Source organism: Emys orbicularis, chromosome 12 (genome assembly GCF_028017835.1).
Source record: "Emys orbicularis isolate rEmyOrb1 chromosome 12, rEmyOrb1.hap1, whole genome shotgun sequence".
Classification (NCBI taxonomy): domain Eukaryota; kingdom Metazoa; phylum Chordata; order Testudines; family Emydidae; genus Emys; species Emys orbicularis.
The window spans coordinates 12,984,441-12,998,881 of NC_088694.1; the positions used below are offsets into that span (position 1 = coordinate 12,984,441).

General features: G+C 42.1%; 1 protein-coding gene across 1 annotated transcript; it reads right to left on the bottom strand.

The window, feature by feature from the left end:
- Positions 1–136: 136 nt before the first annotated feature.
- FAM210B (family with sequence similarity 210 member B) lies at positions 137–11,110 on the bottom strand. Its single transcript, XM_065414336.1, has 3 exons — positions 10,459–11,110; positions 6,551–6,726; positions 137–3,645 (listed from the first exon to the last, which is right to left on the bottom strand). Exons 1-3 carry the CDS (start codon positions 10,948–10,950, stop codon positions 3,429–3,431), a joined length of 885 nt encoding a protein of 294 aa, XP_065270408.1. The 5' UTR covers positions 10,951–11,110; the 3' UTR covers positions 137–3,428.
- Positions 11,111–14,441: the final 3,331 nt, after the last annotated feature.

Sequence of the window (14,441 nt, forward strand, 5' to 3'; positions counted from 1 at the left end):
TAGTTTTTCCATTGCACATTCCTTTGGTGTTTTGGAGTACTGCAGTTTTTGCAGTTGTATACATATGACTTAGTTTATGGAATTGCAATGCATACAAGCCTAAGATATTTCTTACTCGAAAATAAGTAAACAACTAGAAGGGAAAAAATATTTTATTGTATTTTCTACCAGTGTTGACAATTCTATAAGACCTTTACTACTATTTCACAAACTAATTGTTTTCAAGCTTACAAATGATTCAGAAATTCAAAATATATTCTTGATTTAAAATACATTGCAAAAAAGTTAAACAAAGGTTGCAAATGACAGTTTTTACAACCAGATTTGTCTAATTCAGAGGTCAAAAATAGTGTCTCAATCTGATTTAAAGGAGACAAGTGCAGTTTAATTACTTCACTCAGCAAATGAAATTAACTTTTAAAATGTAAGCAGTGTATGGCATGCTGGTGATTTTTAAAGTGAGCATTGTTTCCAGAAACCACAAAATCATGACTGCATTACAGGAAGTAACTGATAGAAAAACAAGTAGCATTCCAGTCCTTCTAATAGTGATAATAGAAAAATACACATTTTACTTAGAAATGAAAGAATAAAGTGATGTGACACTTTGAATACTTTAAAAAGTAGAATTTTTTATATCTTGCTATATCATTAATATCAAAAAGTGACTGCAACAGTACTCAAAATCAGAGAACTCTCTATGAAGAGAGAAAGAGCCCATCAGAGAAAATGGCTCTATTAGAAATAATTATGGGAAAGGGAATAAAACCAAAAATGTTTCCTTTAAAAAAAAAAATCAGTGTTCGACCTTGAGTAGAATGTCTAAATTTCCTTAAAGGCCCCCAAATGTTTCAGCAGCTAGCAAATTGCAGGAGATTAGGGAAGTTACTGTTAGGAGTTAACAATGCAACAACCCCACCACCACCTTCAATGGTTACTTAAAGATATTTCAGTTTTACCCAGAAAGTCCATTATTCAGTAGCATCACCAGAAGGCAATTTCAATAAAAAAGTCAAAACATTCCAGCAATTAAACTAAAATAAAATGTAAACTCTGCTTGATAAGTTGATTTCAGGGTTACTTATGGACTCAATCATAAACGAGCTTACACACCACTGCAGGGATGTGAGGCACCCCAGTTTGCCTCGCACAAACTATCTGCATCATGGGTCACAATACAAGAGGGAATGCAGCCACCTAGGAGCAGCTAACTCTCTCCTGGCCAGGCAGTGAGCCAGCCAGAGCAGCAGAACAGGTGCAGATGGTGATTTAAGCTACATTAGAAAGAAGGCTGGCACAGCTTACATCTCCCATGGAGCAAAGAGGAAGCAGGGACCACACTGCAACTCTTAGTCACAATATGGCCACTGCTCCTGGGGTAGTGCAGTTATATGCTGCCCCTTACTCAGGGCAGCTTGCAAGCTGCCAATCTAGCCCTAAGTCATCAAAATCCCTTGAGGCGTACACAATAACTTATTTTGGGCACTCTGTATTGCATAGCTATATATACATACTAAACTCCACATGATGATAGGAACATTGTCACAGTAATAAAATATTTAAGAAGCAATTTTCAACCAATTATTTAAAAGGATAAATAAGTTAATGATAATGCAATTTTGACAGATCCTTAGTTCTTTGCACTTCCCTCAGCTTGGAGGGTGAAGCTAAACTAATCAGTTTATAGCCCATTTCACTTGCATGATGCTGCAGTGTTCGTTTCCCCCAACACTGCAGAGGAACATCCAGATAAAGCTATTGAAAATATTTCTATTTCATTTTGTAATTTAAAAAAAAAAAATCTAAATCTTGGGCCTAAAACTACTACTAAGTGCTCATTTAAATCAATCTCACTTAGGGCAGGTCTACACTACAGGGTTAAGTCGACCTAAGTTACGCAACTCCAGCTATGTGAATAATATAGCTGGAGTTGATGTAGCTTAGGTTGACTTACTGTAGTGCGTACACTGCGCTGGGTCGACAGGAGAAGCTTTCCCATCGACTTACCTTATGCTTCTCGTTCTGGTGGAGTACTGGAATCGACGGGAGAGCGATCTGTGGTCGATTTAGTGGGTCTTCACTAGACCTGCTAAATCAATCCCCAGTAGATCGATCGCCGCATCGATCCACGGTAAGTGTAGACATACCCTTGACTTCACGGTAATGCTTCTGCAGTGCAAGAGCAATGTAGCACATTGGTAAGTGTTTGGAATTTACTGCAGAGATCAGAACTAAGCTTTTTTTCTGTTCACATTAAAATAGTTAATATACACCCCATAGTAGCTAGCTCAGACCTGCAGATTTCTTGGCTTGATGAATTATAGATATTGCAGCAGTTTGTAGAAACATGCCATGTTGAGTTGTGAACAGCAAGCCAAATGGACAACTCAAACATCTAAGGAAATAGCACTTTAAAATGGTATCTGACGTGAGCTATGCAATAAAGTCTTAAAAGTGTAGATCACTCCCATATTAAGTCTTTACTTGATTCTTATATTAAACTAACATAACTAGCTGTTGCACTCAACAGTCTGCAGAATTATAGCATGTGGACTTCAGGAATGTATATGAGCTTCTTCTGCAGGGGTTGAGAACCTGCTACAGCTCAGTTCCAGTTATAGATATGTCTGCTAATACAGGGCCTGATCCACCACATCGAAGCCTATCGGAGTCTTGCCACCCACTTCAATGGGCTTTGGATCATGCCCACAGACTGAAATTGTGGTCCCCTTGAAGTCAGTAACAAAACTTCCATTGACTTCAGGGAAGTCAGGATTTCACTCAAATAGTCTATAGCACTCTAGTATAAATAAAATTCCAGTAGGGCAAGCTGCTAGCCAACCAGGAGACTGAGCTTTTAAGTGATGCTCAGCATCCATACAACTTAGAAGTATGGAAGTACAGCATGGCCAGAGTGTCTTTTCAGAGCAACAAATTATTTTAAAGGGGCAGCAGATAAATACTAAGCACTGAGTTTGTGTATCAAAAGAGGCAGTCACATGATAGGACAGAGTATGCTTCAGAGAATAATTAAATGGGGATTCAACCTTAGTTTAGTTCCTGAAATACACTATTATGAATTAGTGCTGCACTGTAGCAAGTGTGTTTCACCAAGAAAAAAGTAAGGCCTAAAAGGCTGAGCTGTAAAGATACTAAGATGTACGTTCTAAACAGTTTCCTCATTGGTAGGTAAGTGCTTATGTTATTTGCCGGAGTTTTCAGATACCATTTTAACAAAGTTCTCAAGGGAAGAGAAGGAAAGGAAAGTGGATATCAACATTTTCCTGAAAGAAACATTTACCTGAAAAGTCAAAAAGGCAAGATGAGATCACTATTAACATGAGTCCAAATAGGGTAACTGCAGTTGCACAGCACTTTAAAAAGCTATATGAACATGACACTTTTTTTTTTTAAACAATAAGATTTCATCATGGGTTTGAGGCAGGAGGTTTGAAGAAACCAATCTTACGGAAATATCGGACAAGGAATGGCACAGAAACTAAGGTAATGCTGATTCGGACTGGAGCAAACACCTTGTGAATAGCGTAGGCCAACACAAATGTGCTTGTACCAGCAGCCACTTTGGATTGCACCAATGCTTCATTGAATCCAAGTTTTAGGAGAACTGCGGTCATGTCCACACCACTGGGGAGGGAAAAAAGGAAAAAAGAATTTATTGTAATTTTTTTTTTTTTTAAATCAAAAAGTTGTACCAGTTCTCTTATGTTAGTAAAGAGATCTTTTGTTTACTTAGGATAATCTGGGTATTCATGCTCCTGTTCCTTAACTGAACACCTACCTTAGTTATAGCAGAACAGTGTTAACGTTTATGTCGTTACTTAAAAAGCAGTTAAGTGTGCCAGATTCTGATTTAACACAATGGATGAGTTTCTAAAATGGAGCCACTCTAGGTTTATACTGTTCTCACTGAGATTAGACTGCAATCTTTCTGACGATTCAGGAGGCCCATGCTGTTTGACATTTCCCTTTTTCTATGTAAATCAAAAACCTAAAGCACAGATGCATTAAGAAATTAAAATTCCAACAAATACAATAAACTGTGATTGACTTAAAGAGGCACCATCAACTAGAAAGCTAATAAATTATAAATTGTAACTTGAGGTATTACATTTGTCTCTGAGCCCTCCCATACCTCCGAGCCAATTTTTGTGGTTTTACAAGTTTTTAATTTTTTTTATATTTTTCTCCTCCCATTGCTGTGTGAAAGGCCCACACAACATGCAGAAACTGAAAAAGCACAAAGTGCTGTCAAATGCACAGTGTGATATTTTTGACAATTTCAGATGATGCCTGTTACAAGAGTAGGAAACAACTTTTCAGACTGAAATGTGATATTTCCCCACTCCCAGGTTGGTGTCCCTATAAAACCAAATACCTTCTCATTCATCCCCCTTTTCTCTGCTTTCACAATTGTATAGCTGCAACATCAGCCCAATAGTCAGATATGTCCCTTACAGTTAAAAAATAATAAAAATGTAGGGCTGGAAGGGATCTCAAGAGGTCACCTAGACCATCCCCGACAGGTGTTTGTCTAACCTGTTCTTAAAAACTTCCAATGACAAGGATTCCACAACCTCCCTAGGTAACATCCCTGTTCTATTATTCTACCTTCTGAATTAAAAAAAATAAATTGGAAGTTTGTAAATAATCTTTAAAAGATTTAAAGTTTAACCAACGTGCAAAATGAAACAGACCATCAGTAAATCTGATGTAAGACATAGAGTAAGACAACAATACACCCATACGTAATGCTGAAAGTTCGCTAATGGAGGAGTAAAAAGGCTGTTTGAATGCTGAATAACTTATGTAAAAACAGAGCAAAGGAAAGAAAGAGGGACTTGTCAACTCCTGCCATCGATCAGTCACGTATACATTGCAAACAAGGAAGCCACAACTATTTTCAGTTGTCTAGAATAGGCTCTAAATTCTGGAGTATTTCCCACATGACCTTGCAATGGTCCACTTTTTCCCCACTGCACTTCTCACACTTGGCCATACAATTAGGCTTAGCAGGACCTGATTTATGTCTTTAGTCATTGGTAAGTGTCAATTTCACCTGACACAGAAATCAACAACAAAATCCATCAACAGTTGGCAAATGCACCTAGCACCTGCAGAAATCTGGTGTCACTGGCCTCACAGCCGTGCAGGGAGCCCTCTGCAGTCCTGGTGACTCACTCCCTGGCCAGGAATGCAGAGGTCATCTCTGGGTAGGAGCCGTTCAGCAGCTGGGTGGCATCCCCCCCAGCTGGCGGCTCCTCCTCCTCCTCACGACTCTGGCCAAAGGTCTCTGTTCTGCCAAGCCAGGACCACAGCCGCTCCTGCACCTTGTGCCCTCCTGTCTCAGGCCTCTCAGCCACACAGGGAGCCCCCTGCAGCCTTGCTGTCAGGGCTACCCTAACCCTCCCCCCTTTTATTCCCTACAAATGTGAAAATTAAAATAGTTAAAAATAAAAAAATGCTTAAAAATAAAAATCAACATTAATTGTCGAACTTACAAAAAATATCAAATTCTGCTGTGCCTACATGTAATGGTACATTAATTGTTTTGTAACGGGGGAGTTATGTTTGTGCAGTGCATGAGGGATCTTTGCTGCCATCATGTGCTCTGTTCCTGTAAATAATTATGTACATTTCTAAAAATAGGACATGATCCCACCAAAAGCCATGTACAAACTCCTCTCTCTCTCTCTCCACTCCCTGGTTGTCACCCTTCTGTTTTTTTTTAAATCCAGTCCTATATTTGTTTTAATCTTTCTGTTTCTTCTGCAGTTATAGGCAAAATTCTAACTGGTGTCTTTCAAGGAACCTACCAGCCTACATTATTCTTTTGCTCTCCTTTCTTGCATGCAAGTGCCTGAGTAGATCTCCAGGGTAATCAGGGCTGGATTTACACCTTACGTGTCCTTAGGCACAGCATCTTCAGCACGCCCCCTGCCTACAGGTGACCTTTGTGTTTTCCGTAAAAAAAAAATAAATGAAACTTTTAACCCTCTTTTAATTTTTAGGTGCCCCATGGCACATGCCTACTGTGCCTAACTGGAAATCTGGCCCTGAGGGTAATCACCTTGTTTTGGATACAGTTCTGTTTTTATTTGATTTATACTGAATTAAAACAATCTTCAGCTCCAGCACACAGTGGTGGCTCTCAGATCTACACTGCTCAAGCCAGTGTTTCATTAAAACAGCATGTCCCCAAAATAACGAACATAAACTCCCTTCCGGATGGCTGCATTGGCACACTCCCCATCCTGCATGCCCCCAGGTGTAGAGCAAGGTACATTTTAAATGCAAACCCTCATCTTTACTCTTGCTTGTCTCAAGACAGACTAGTCCCAAATCTGCAACTGCTTCATACATGAATCTCCAGTTGGATGCCATGAGACTTCTGCACATAGAGCAGACACAACATTGGGCCCTGACTAGTCTCAGAAGTTAAATACTACCTCAAAAATCCATGCCTGCTTGATATTTCTTATTTTATACACAAGATTACCCAAGGCCAGAGAGTCTGCAAGAGAATCCACACCTTGAAACAGCCAGGTAGAATATTCCCAAAGACATTAACGAAATTCCAATATGGAATGAGACTCCTACAGCTCCGTATTCTTTAAAAACTTTTTTCAGCTGCTGGGATTTGTTGGGTTTCTTCTCATCTTCATCACTGGGATCCGTGACTTCCTTTTCAGGGGATCTACTTGTGTCCTATCCAAAAAGAAAACGATGATTTAGAATGAACACTCACATGACACACAATGTCCAGGTTCCAGTTAATTGTCTCAAGCTACTTGCTGAGAAGCAAAATAAAAGCACAGAACTCTATGCCGTGCTGTTCTTGGGTGCTTTGGATAGGGGGGGCAAAACAAAGATGCATAGTATTAGGTGCAATTTACCCCATAGAAGAGAGTACGCAAGGTCCACATGAGCCATTAACCCAGGATTAAGGGATGCATTGAGCTCTGTGTGGACCCCAGCACTAGGGCAAGTTTTCCTATTACAGAATAATAAATATAGACAATATAATCCCGATCCTGAAACTGACTCAGTTCAGGCAGAGTTCCACCCACACAGTCACTTGTAGGATAGGATCCTTAGTTTGCATGCCAGAGTGATTTTGCTTTGTACCTCAATGCTCAGCCTCACAGTGCAGATTAAAGAGCACTGTATCGCCAAAGGCCAAGTGATTGGTAACACAGAAAGCACATTTGACACAACATATCAAGAGATGTCAGCTTAAAATAATTTACCCCTGAATAAGGCCCAACATTTTAAGCTCTTGTAAATCACATTCTGTACATCAGCAACATAGAGAAAGAACCTGGGAATTATTGCTGTAGCTTGGTAGCAACAAGCAGCAGTATCCCCTGGCTGTAAAAATGCTGCTGCAGCAGCAGCAACAAATGCAACTATGCTAGCAGTGGTTTGGCAGCCACTGACAGACTTCTGCTATAGCCATTGGGGAACCCATTTCATTTCTTCTTCTGGCATTTCTATAACAGAATAAGGTTTAAAACAGAATTTTTATATTAAAAGTAGGTTTCAAAGCAATCTGATCCTAACTGTGCAGGTAGAGCCTCAGGTACTAGATCTGATACACAGTCTTAGACATTATCTTGTCTTAACCCCAGAGGAAATGTTGGCCAAGACAAGAGGGAAAACCTTGGGACATCTCATTTATTACTGGACAATAGGATGGACAGAAGGGTTCCCTCTTCTTCAATTTACTTAATAGTAGTGGTACCATTCTGACAGTCACTGAGACTGAAGCCCCCTGTTTATTTACCGCAGAGGCAGTGCCACTAGATGCTTCCCACCAGTCAATGTGCCTCAAACCTTGACAGAAGAGAGAATATTTCATTTTCCTTTGCCCATTCAGTCTTTTGACTCTCTCAGTCTGCCAATAAGTAGGCCCAATTAAGCTCCATATTATATATGCTTTCAATTTACAGTGCTAAAGGGCATCTCAGGCAGTTATCATACAACCAGGAGAGGATTCTCAGGAACTCCAGGCTCATTATATCAAAGCCAACAATGCAAAATGAAATCACAGGATCTGAGCTATGTAGCCTGTTCTTGTCACCCAAGTGGCTTCCATTTCTTTCAATTTCGCTCTCACTAATCTAGGGCACTAGACTAAAATACATTGAGGCAGCTTCTGAATCTGTATTGGTAATGAGGCAAGAGATTAAGCCAGTACCATGTTAGCAGCTGTTTATTATGACTACCCGGTGTGGTCATGCCCTGTATATCTACTTGCTTAGTAAAGAAAGCTGAGAGAACAGAATTATTTTCTATAACATCTCTGTAGAAAGTCTATTCTTCTTGGACCCAGGGAGTCCTGTAATGCCAGAAATCAACCCACCAGAAGATTAAGGTGCTCAACGTGTTTAAGAATTCAACAGTGGCTGAAAGCAACCAAAAGCGCAGAGTTGGCCACAATCCTGGAGCCGAATCCCCTTGCCCACATGCATCTGGTTGATTAATTGGGGCCTCAGTGAGGGCAGATCCATATTAATGAAATTTTATTTTTAGATTATTGTTTTGAGACAAAGGAAATTCAGTGTTTATTTGTAGAACCAGTCCTGCAGAAATGCAATGAAAGAAAATATATTTTAAAAAAAGGCTTAGTTTAATATAAATTATATATATATATATATATATATATATATATATATATATATATATATATATATATATAAAAAAAAGAGAGAGTACTTTGAATTGGAGCATCTGTAGTTATATGATGTTCTTTAGCAATACCAACAGGACTATTTCCCCCTAAACAAACAAACAAACAAACAAACAGAATCTAACTGTATTAAGAATAAAAAAAATTAGTATAGGTCACAGAAGGGTCTCAAACAAGAGTGTTTTATCTAATAAAAGAAAAATACATGTGGATAATAGTGTGCAGACAGTGGGTGGCCTGACACAGAAGAGAAAGAAGCTCATGTCAAGAGCTCTTAAGTGATGGGCACTGGCTCTCATTCAATTCTCCTCATGGCATTGCTCTCTTCAGCATTTCTAGTGAAAACAGTATAATTACTTCCATCATAATTTGCTATTTTTCAGAGGTACTGTACTCTGGAACTCTCATTGATTTTAATGGGTACTAGCTGATGCAAAGCACCTCTGAAAAACCAAAGAGATGCGTTTTTTATGGTTTACTACTTGGCCATAATAATTAACCTGGAGCTAAACCTTCACATTTAGAAATTCTGGCACAAACAAGTTTAAAAACAACCTCCCCCCACAAAGAGAAAGAAAAAAAAATCCAAACACCCACATACAGTTCAGCCAAGTTATGGAATGTTAAAACATTACACATTTTGTTCTAAGGGACTCATGTTGCATTTCTAACCAAGACCACTCCTATTTTTTTTAAAGTTACATATACTGAACAGTGAAAATACATGTGCAGATAACTAAGGACATTTCCACACTCTGTCTTTGAACTGAAATAGGGAAGAGGATAAAAGAGATAAGAAAGACCATTAGTCCTCTGCCCCAGTACATTGTCAAGTGTCCTGCCCAGTGTAGTTTTAAGTGTCCCAAGTGACTGGGCCTCTACCATATACCTTGGGAAACTATCTTGCAGGCTAATAGATATCGCTGCCTGGAACATTCAACCTAAACTTTCCAACTGAAGTTCATCCCTTTTCTCTTGTTTCTTAATTGTCACTTCGGAAAAACTGGGTACTTGAGATCTTCTATAAAATTCAAAATGTGCAGACCGCACAGGGCAGGAAGTGAGAATCTTTCTCCTGTATTTTGTGAGAATATGATGCACACACACATTACAAGTACTAGAACCATTTCCTCTATTTTAAACACTTTCTATTCTTAAAACCTATCCTACAGAAACTGCAGCAGCTTGAAAACAAGTAATGTTTTTGGCCAGTGTGTGGACAGGACATTATATTTTAAAAAAGAAGTTGTTTTACTGCCTGTTAAAACTATGTCCAGTCTGTGCAAATTGGCACTAGCTATAACAATATAACTAGAAAGATTTCAAACAACTTCCTATGGGATGGAATAAGAATATTTCCCTCCCTCTGTACCCTGCTGTGAGACCATCTCCCCAATGGCGACTCCTTGGCATCTTTATTCCTCCATAAATCTTGATGGTGACATAGAAAATTAACCCATTTTGGACGGAAACACGGTAGAACCTGAGAAATTATGTTGCACAGATTAGGTCCTTATAGCTAGCCCACGCACAGCCCCTTTTCCTCTCAATGGGACATGCTTCCCACTCCAGACCCCAATGCATGATGCAGCTTCATAAGACACAAGTGGATTGTATGGAATGGGAGGAAGCCTCGGGCGATATCAGTATGTGCCAATATCGACCGGGATACACGGACAATACAGAGCAACAAAACTAAACCCACTTAGCAAGTTGCTGCTGACTCAGCCTGAGTCACCCTCACCCACCTTCCCGGAGCTGCCGCTGCTGGGGAAGTTGCTGGCAGTTGCTTGCAGAGTTATCTCGGACTGCGGATGGCTGAACTCTGCGTCCTCTTGCACCTGCTGTTTGTAGCCGAAGCCCTTGTGGGGGGGCAGATAACCCGCCTTAGCAGCTCTACAGCCGGCCCGGCGGCTGGGATCAGCTGGGGCAAGCAGCGCAGCAGCGGGCAGGAGGCGGAGGGGGCTTTGCAGGCGCAGGTCCCCCAGGGCGAGCCAGCTGCACCCCTGTCGGAAGCTGGGTCGATGCTGCCTCTTGTGCGGAGCCCCTCTAGCTTCGCCTCCACCGGGGACAGCCTGCAGCTGGCCGCCTAGGAACGGCGGGGCCCCCGCTGCTGCTCTAGGGCTGCTGCCGCCGCTGCCCACCTTGCTCCAGACGATGCGTGCGGTAGCTTGGAGCAGCGCCCCAGAGCCCAGCGAGCGCTGCGCCGCAGGAGAGCCCAGGTGCACCAGCCAGGGCATTGCTGGAACAGGGCCCCTTGGCCCGCGAGCCCGGCAAGGGAAGCAGCCCAGGCCCGCAGAGACTAACAGCCACCCCCGCCAACCCAGGCACCCTCCTCCTTAAAGAGACAGCGCCCCTGCCTAGCGAGCAGGACGGCAGGCCGGTTTGGAGCAGTCCCTCGCAGCTACTGGCAGCCTCCTTCCCGGACCCTGGCGGGGAGGGAGAAGCTAGGTCCCCTCCCCCGCAGATCGTCCTCAGTAGAGCCAGGCCTGACCGTCGCGTCTTTGCACCGCTTCAGCCCCCAGGGTCCGCGCTGCAGATGGGGGAGGGCTCAGCCCAGCTCAACCTAGACTGGGGCGGACGGGCCATTAGGCGTGGGGCCAGCGCAGCCCAGGCTTATGTCCGTGTAGGAGGGGGGTGCTGAGTCAGCAGCTGGCTCTGCATACCCTGCTTTTCAGGGTAAAAGGCAGAGGGTGCCAATGAACTGAGTAGAAAGACAGCTAAAGGGCTAGCTGGGTGGAGAAGACTACCCCTGTCCCCCCAGCTGCTAAGACTATATAAGCAGCCAGGAAGTAAAGGCTGGGGAGGAGAGTAGAAAGTCTGAAGGAAGGCAGGACTAGCTGCTAGTAATAAAACTGTACCCTTCCCCAGAAGCAAGTGTGTGTGTGTGTGGGGGGGGGGGAAGCTAGTCAATATGGTGTGCAAATAACACTCTAGGCTCTCTGGCACAGTGGTGGGTGGCTAAGAACGCCAGGAGTTGTGGTGACCAGGCTAGGAAAGACTCCCAGGGCCAGGGATTCCGTGCCAGCACGTCTCATGGCTGCAGGAGTGCAGCCGGGAAGCCCACAGGGTCTGGGGCCTGTTTACAGCCCTCCCTTAATTCCCAGCACAAAGCCCTGTTGTTTGGGATGGCATGTGTGTGTGACTCTCACCTTAAATGCAAACCTCTGAATTTAAGCATCACTGAGTTTGGCAAAGAACATGGGAATCGCCTTACTGGGTCAGACTAATGATTCATCGAGCCCAGTATCCTGTCCTCCAACAGTGGCCAGTGCCAGATGCTTCAGAGGGAATGAACAGGGCATGGTTAAGGACTCATCATAAAAGGTGAGTTGCAAAGGGAAAAAAACTGGCTTGTCGTTTTTTGCTTCTTTGTGAGGTAGAAAGAAGTCCTGAAAAATATCTGCCTTACCAAAAAAAAGGAGTGGAAGAGAAGGTTGTGGAGAAGGGGTGTTGCTTGTTTTAACATTGGAAATGTAGGTGGACGAGTTAATGGCAGCTGGAAATCTAGTGAATTGATGACAGTGCCACAGACTGCCATATGAGTAGTTGACAGTGAAAAGGCTCATGCAGGCGTGCAAGAAACAGAAATTTCACAGCAGCTGGCCCTAGACTGTGGAACTCATTCCCACAGGAGACTAAGAATGACCTCACTTTCAGAGCTAAGGCCTCTGAGAATGGGCCTTCCATTTTAGTTTTGTTTCAATACATATACACGGACCCACTCATTGATGTACACAAGGAAACATACATTAAAAAAAAATCCTTTACAACCTTATCAAGCTGTTTGTCCTACCACCAGACAGGAGGGAAGGAAGAAAGAAGGAAATATTGTTTTTGTCATGTCTATATTTAAATACATGGGAGGTACAGATGGATATGTACCTAGGTGAACAGGTAGATAGAATGCTCCTGCCCTTTCATTTCTGGCAGGAGATGTCATAGTTCACATTTATTATCATGATTAATTAGTTGCACTGTGGTAGCATCTGGGGCCCAGTGACGGACCACAATCCCATTGTGCTAGGCGCAGAATAAAAAGATGGCCCCTGCCTCAAACAGCTCACAACATCTTTGAGATCCCAATCATCCCCTCTCCCAGCAAAAGCAGGGAAAATTAGACATGACTATTTGACTGTTAATTCTAAGCTATAAATGTAACAAGGAAAACAGGAAGTAAAAATACAATCTAAGTGTTACATAGCTCAGGTGGAACCTTAGGTCCTGATCCAGCAAGTTATTCTGTACATGTGGAGGCCAGTGCCTGTGTGGAGCTCCATTATCTTCAATGGGGCTCTGCATAAAGGGGTGTGCATACTGGGGGTCTGCCCATATGGAGTAATTTGCAGGATCAATGCCTAATCTTCTGTGACTTTTAACTGTGCAACCTTCACATTATTTAATATAGTTCAGAGCTGGGTTTTTACACAGCAACTTTCACCCTGGAGTCCTTCATAAACAGAAATCACTTCACACTTTGCTCAAATGCATCTACTGCTGGGGTGAAAGTGGCTTCCAAATGGCACACACAATGCTGCTCCGAAGTTGGGGAGGGGAAACCATTGCATCACCATAACTTGTATGGAAACACTTAATGAACCTAAATTTAAATTCTAAGCTGTGGCTTAGAAAGGTTTTTCTTCTCCCCGTTCCCTAATGACCCATCCTTTCTTCCCTATTAGTTCTGTAGTGCTGTACACATACACAGCCCTGTACAAAAGGAGAACCGTGTCAAATACATAGGAGGTTTCCTGCCCGGAAAGGCTTGTAGTGTAGGAACACATGCTGGAACTGCACAGAACAACAAAGAATGCTACAATGCGGAAACAGCATGGTGGGTGGCCATTATCAGTAGGATGCATCACAGAGCAGATGGGTTTTGAAGAGTCTTTTGAAAGAAGAGAGTAGGAGAGCTTTGCATATATTAAATGAGCATCTGTTCCAGACATAATGGGCAGCAAACACTGTACAAGCATATTAGTCCTTGCTCCATAAATCTAGTCCCTTTCTGAGAACTTGGAATATGGATAGTTTCCAAGACCACAACTGTTTATCCTACCAGGTGTTTCTATTACTGCTTCAAGACATTTGCACATTTGTTTCCTTTGCCCATCTACATAGGAGCATTTACCATACCGGGGGACAGAGTTATTAACATGGTAGTGCCATGACCATTTGGCATTACCTATGTGAACATAACCAGCTCATATTATAATGATGCCACTGAACTGTGGCACAGCCCTGCAAATACCAGGGGCCTGTTTCTTATCTCATTACATTGTTAATGAGAAGTAAGTTTATTGAAGGCAATGACATTTCATAGGCATAACCAAAATCAGCATAGAGCCCCTGGTCTTACAGGTTTGATGTTTTCCATACTGGCCAGGCCAAACCACAGCACTACCATAGACTATCCAATCTAATCTTTTCTAACGATCAATCTATCCATCCCCATACATGTTCATCCACCATCTATCTATCTATGGTATTTTTATAGTACCTGTTACCAGATGATCTACATGGATCCTATCTGTGATAGAAAAGTTACAAGAGGAACCTTGTGAAGGTAGAACCTTGCATTTTCTTTAATCCAGTATTAAAACAATCACCTGTTTCTAATGTTTTGGTGGTTACAGAAATTATTACATAAAGGGTCGTTTTATAGTTAAAATACTGAATTTGTGATGTCGAAAACTTTTCAGCTGACTAATCAGTGCTCATACCCTCCTCT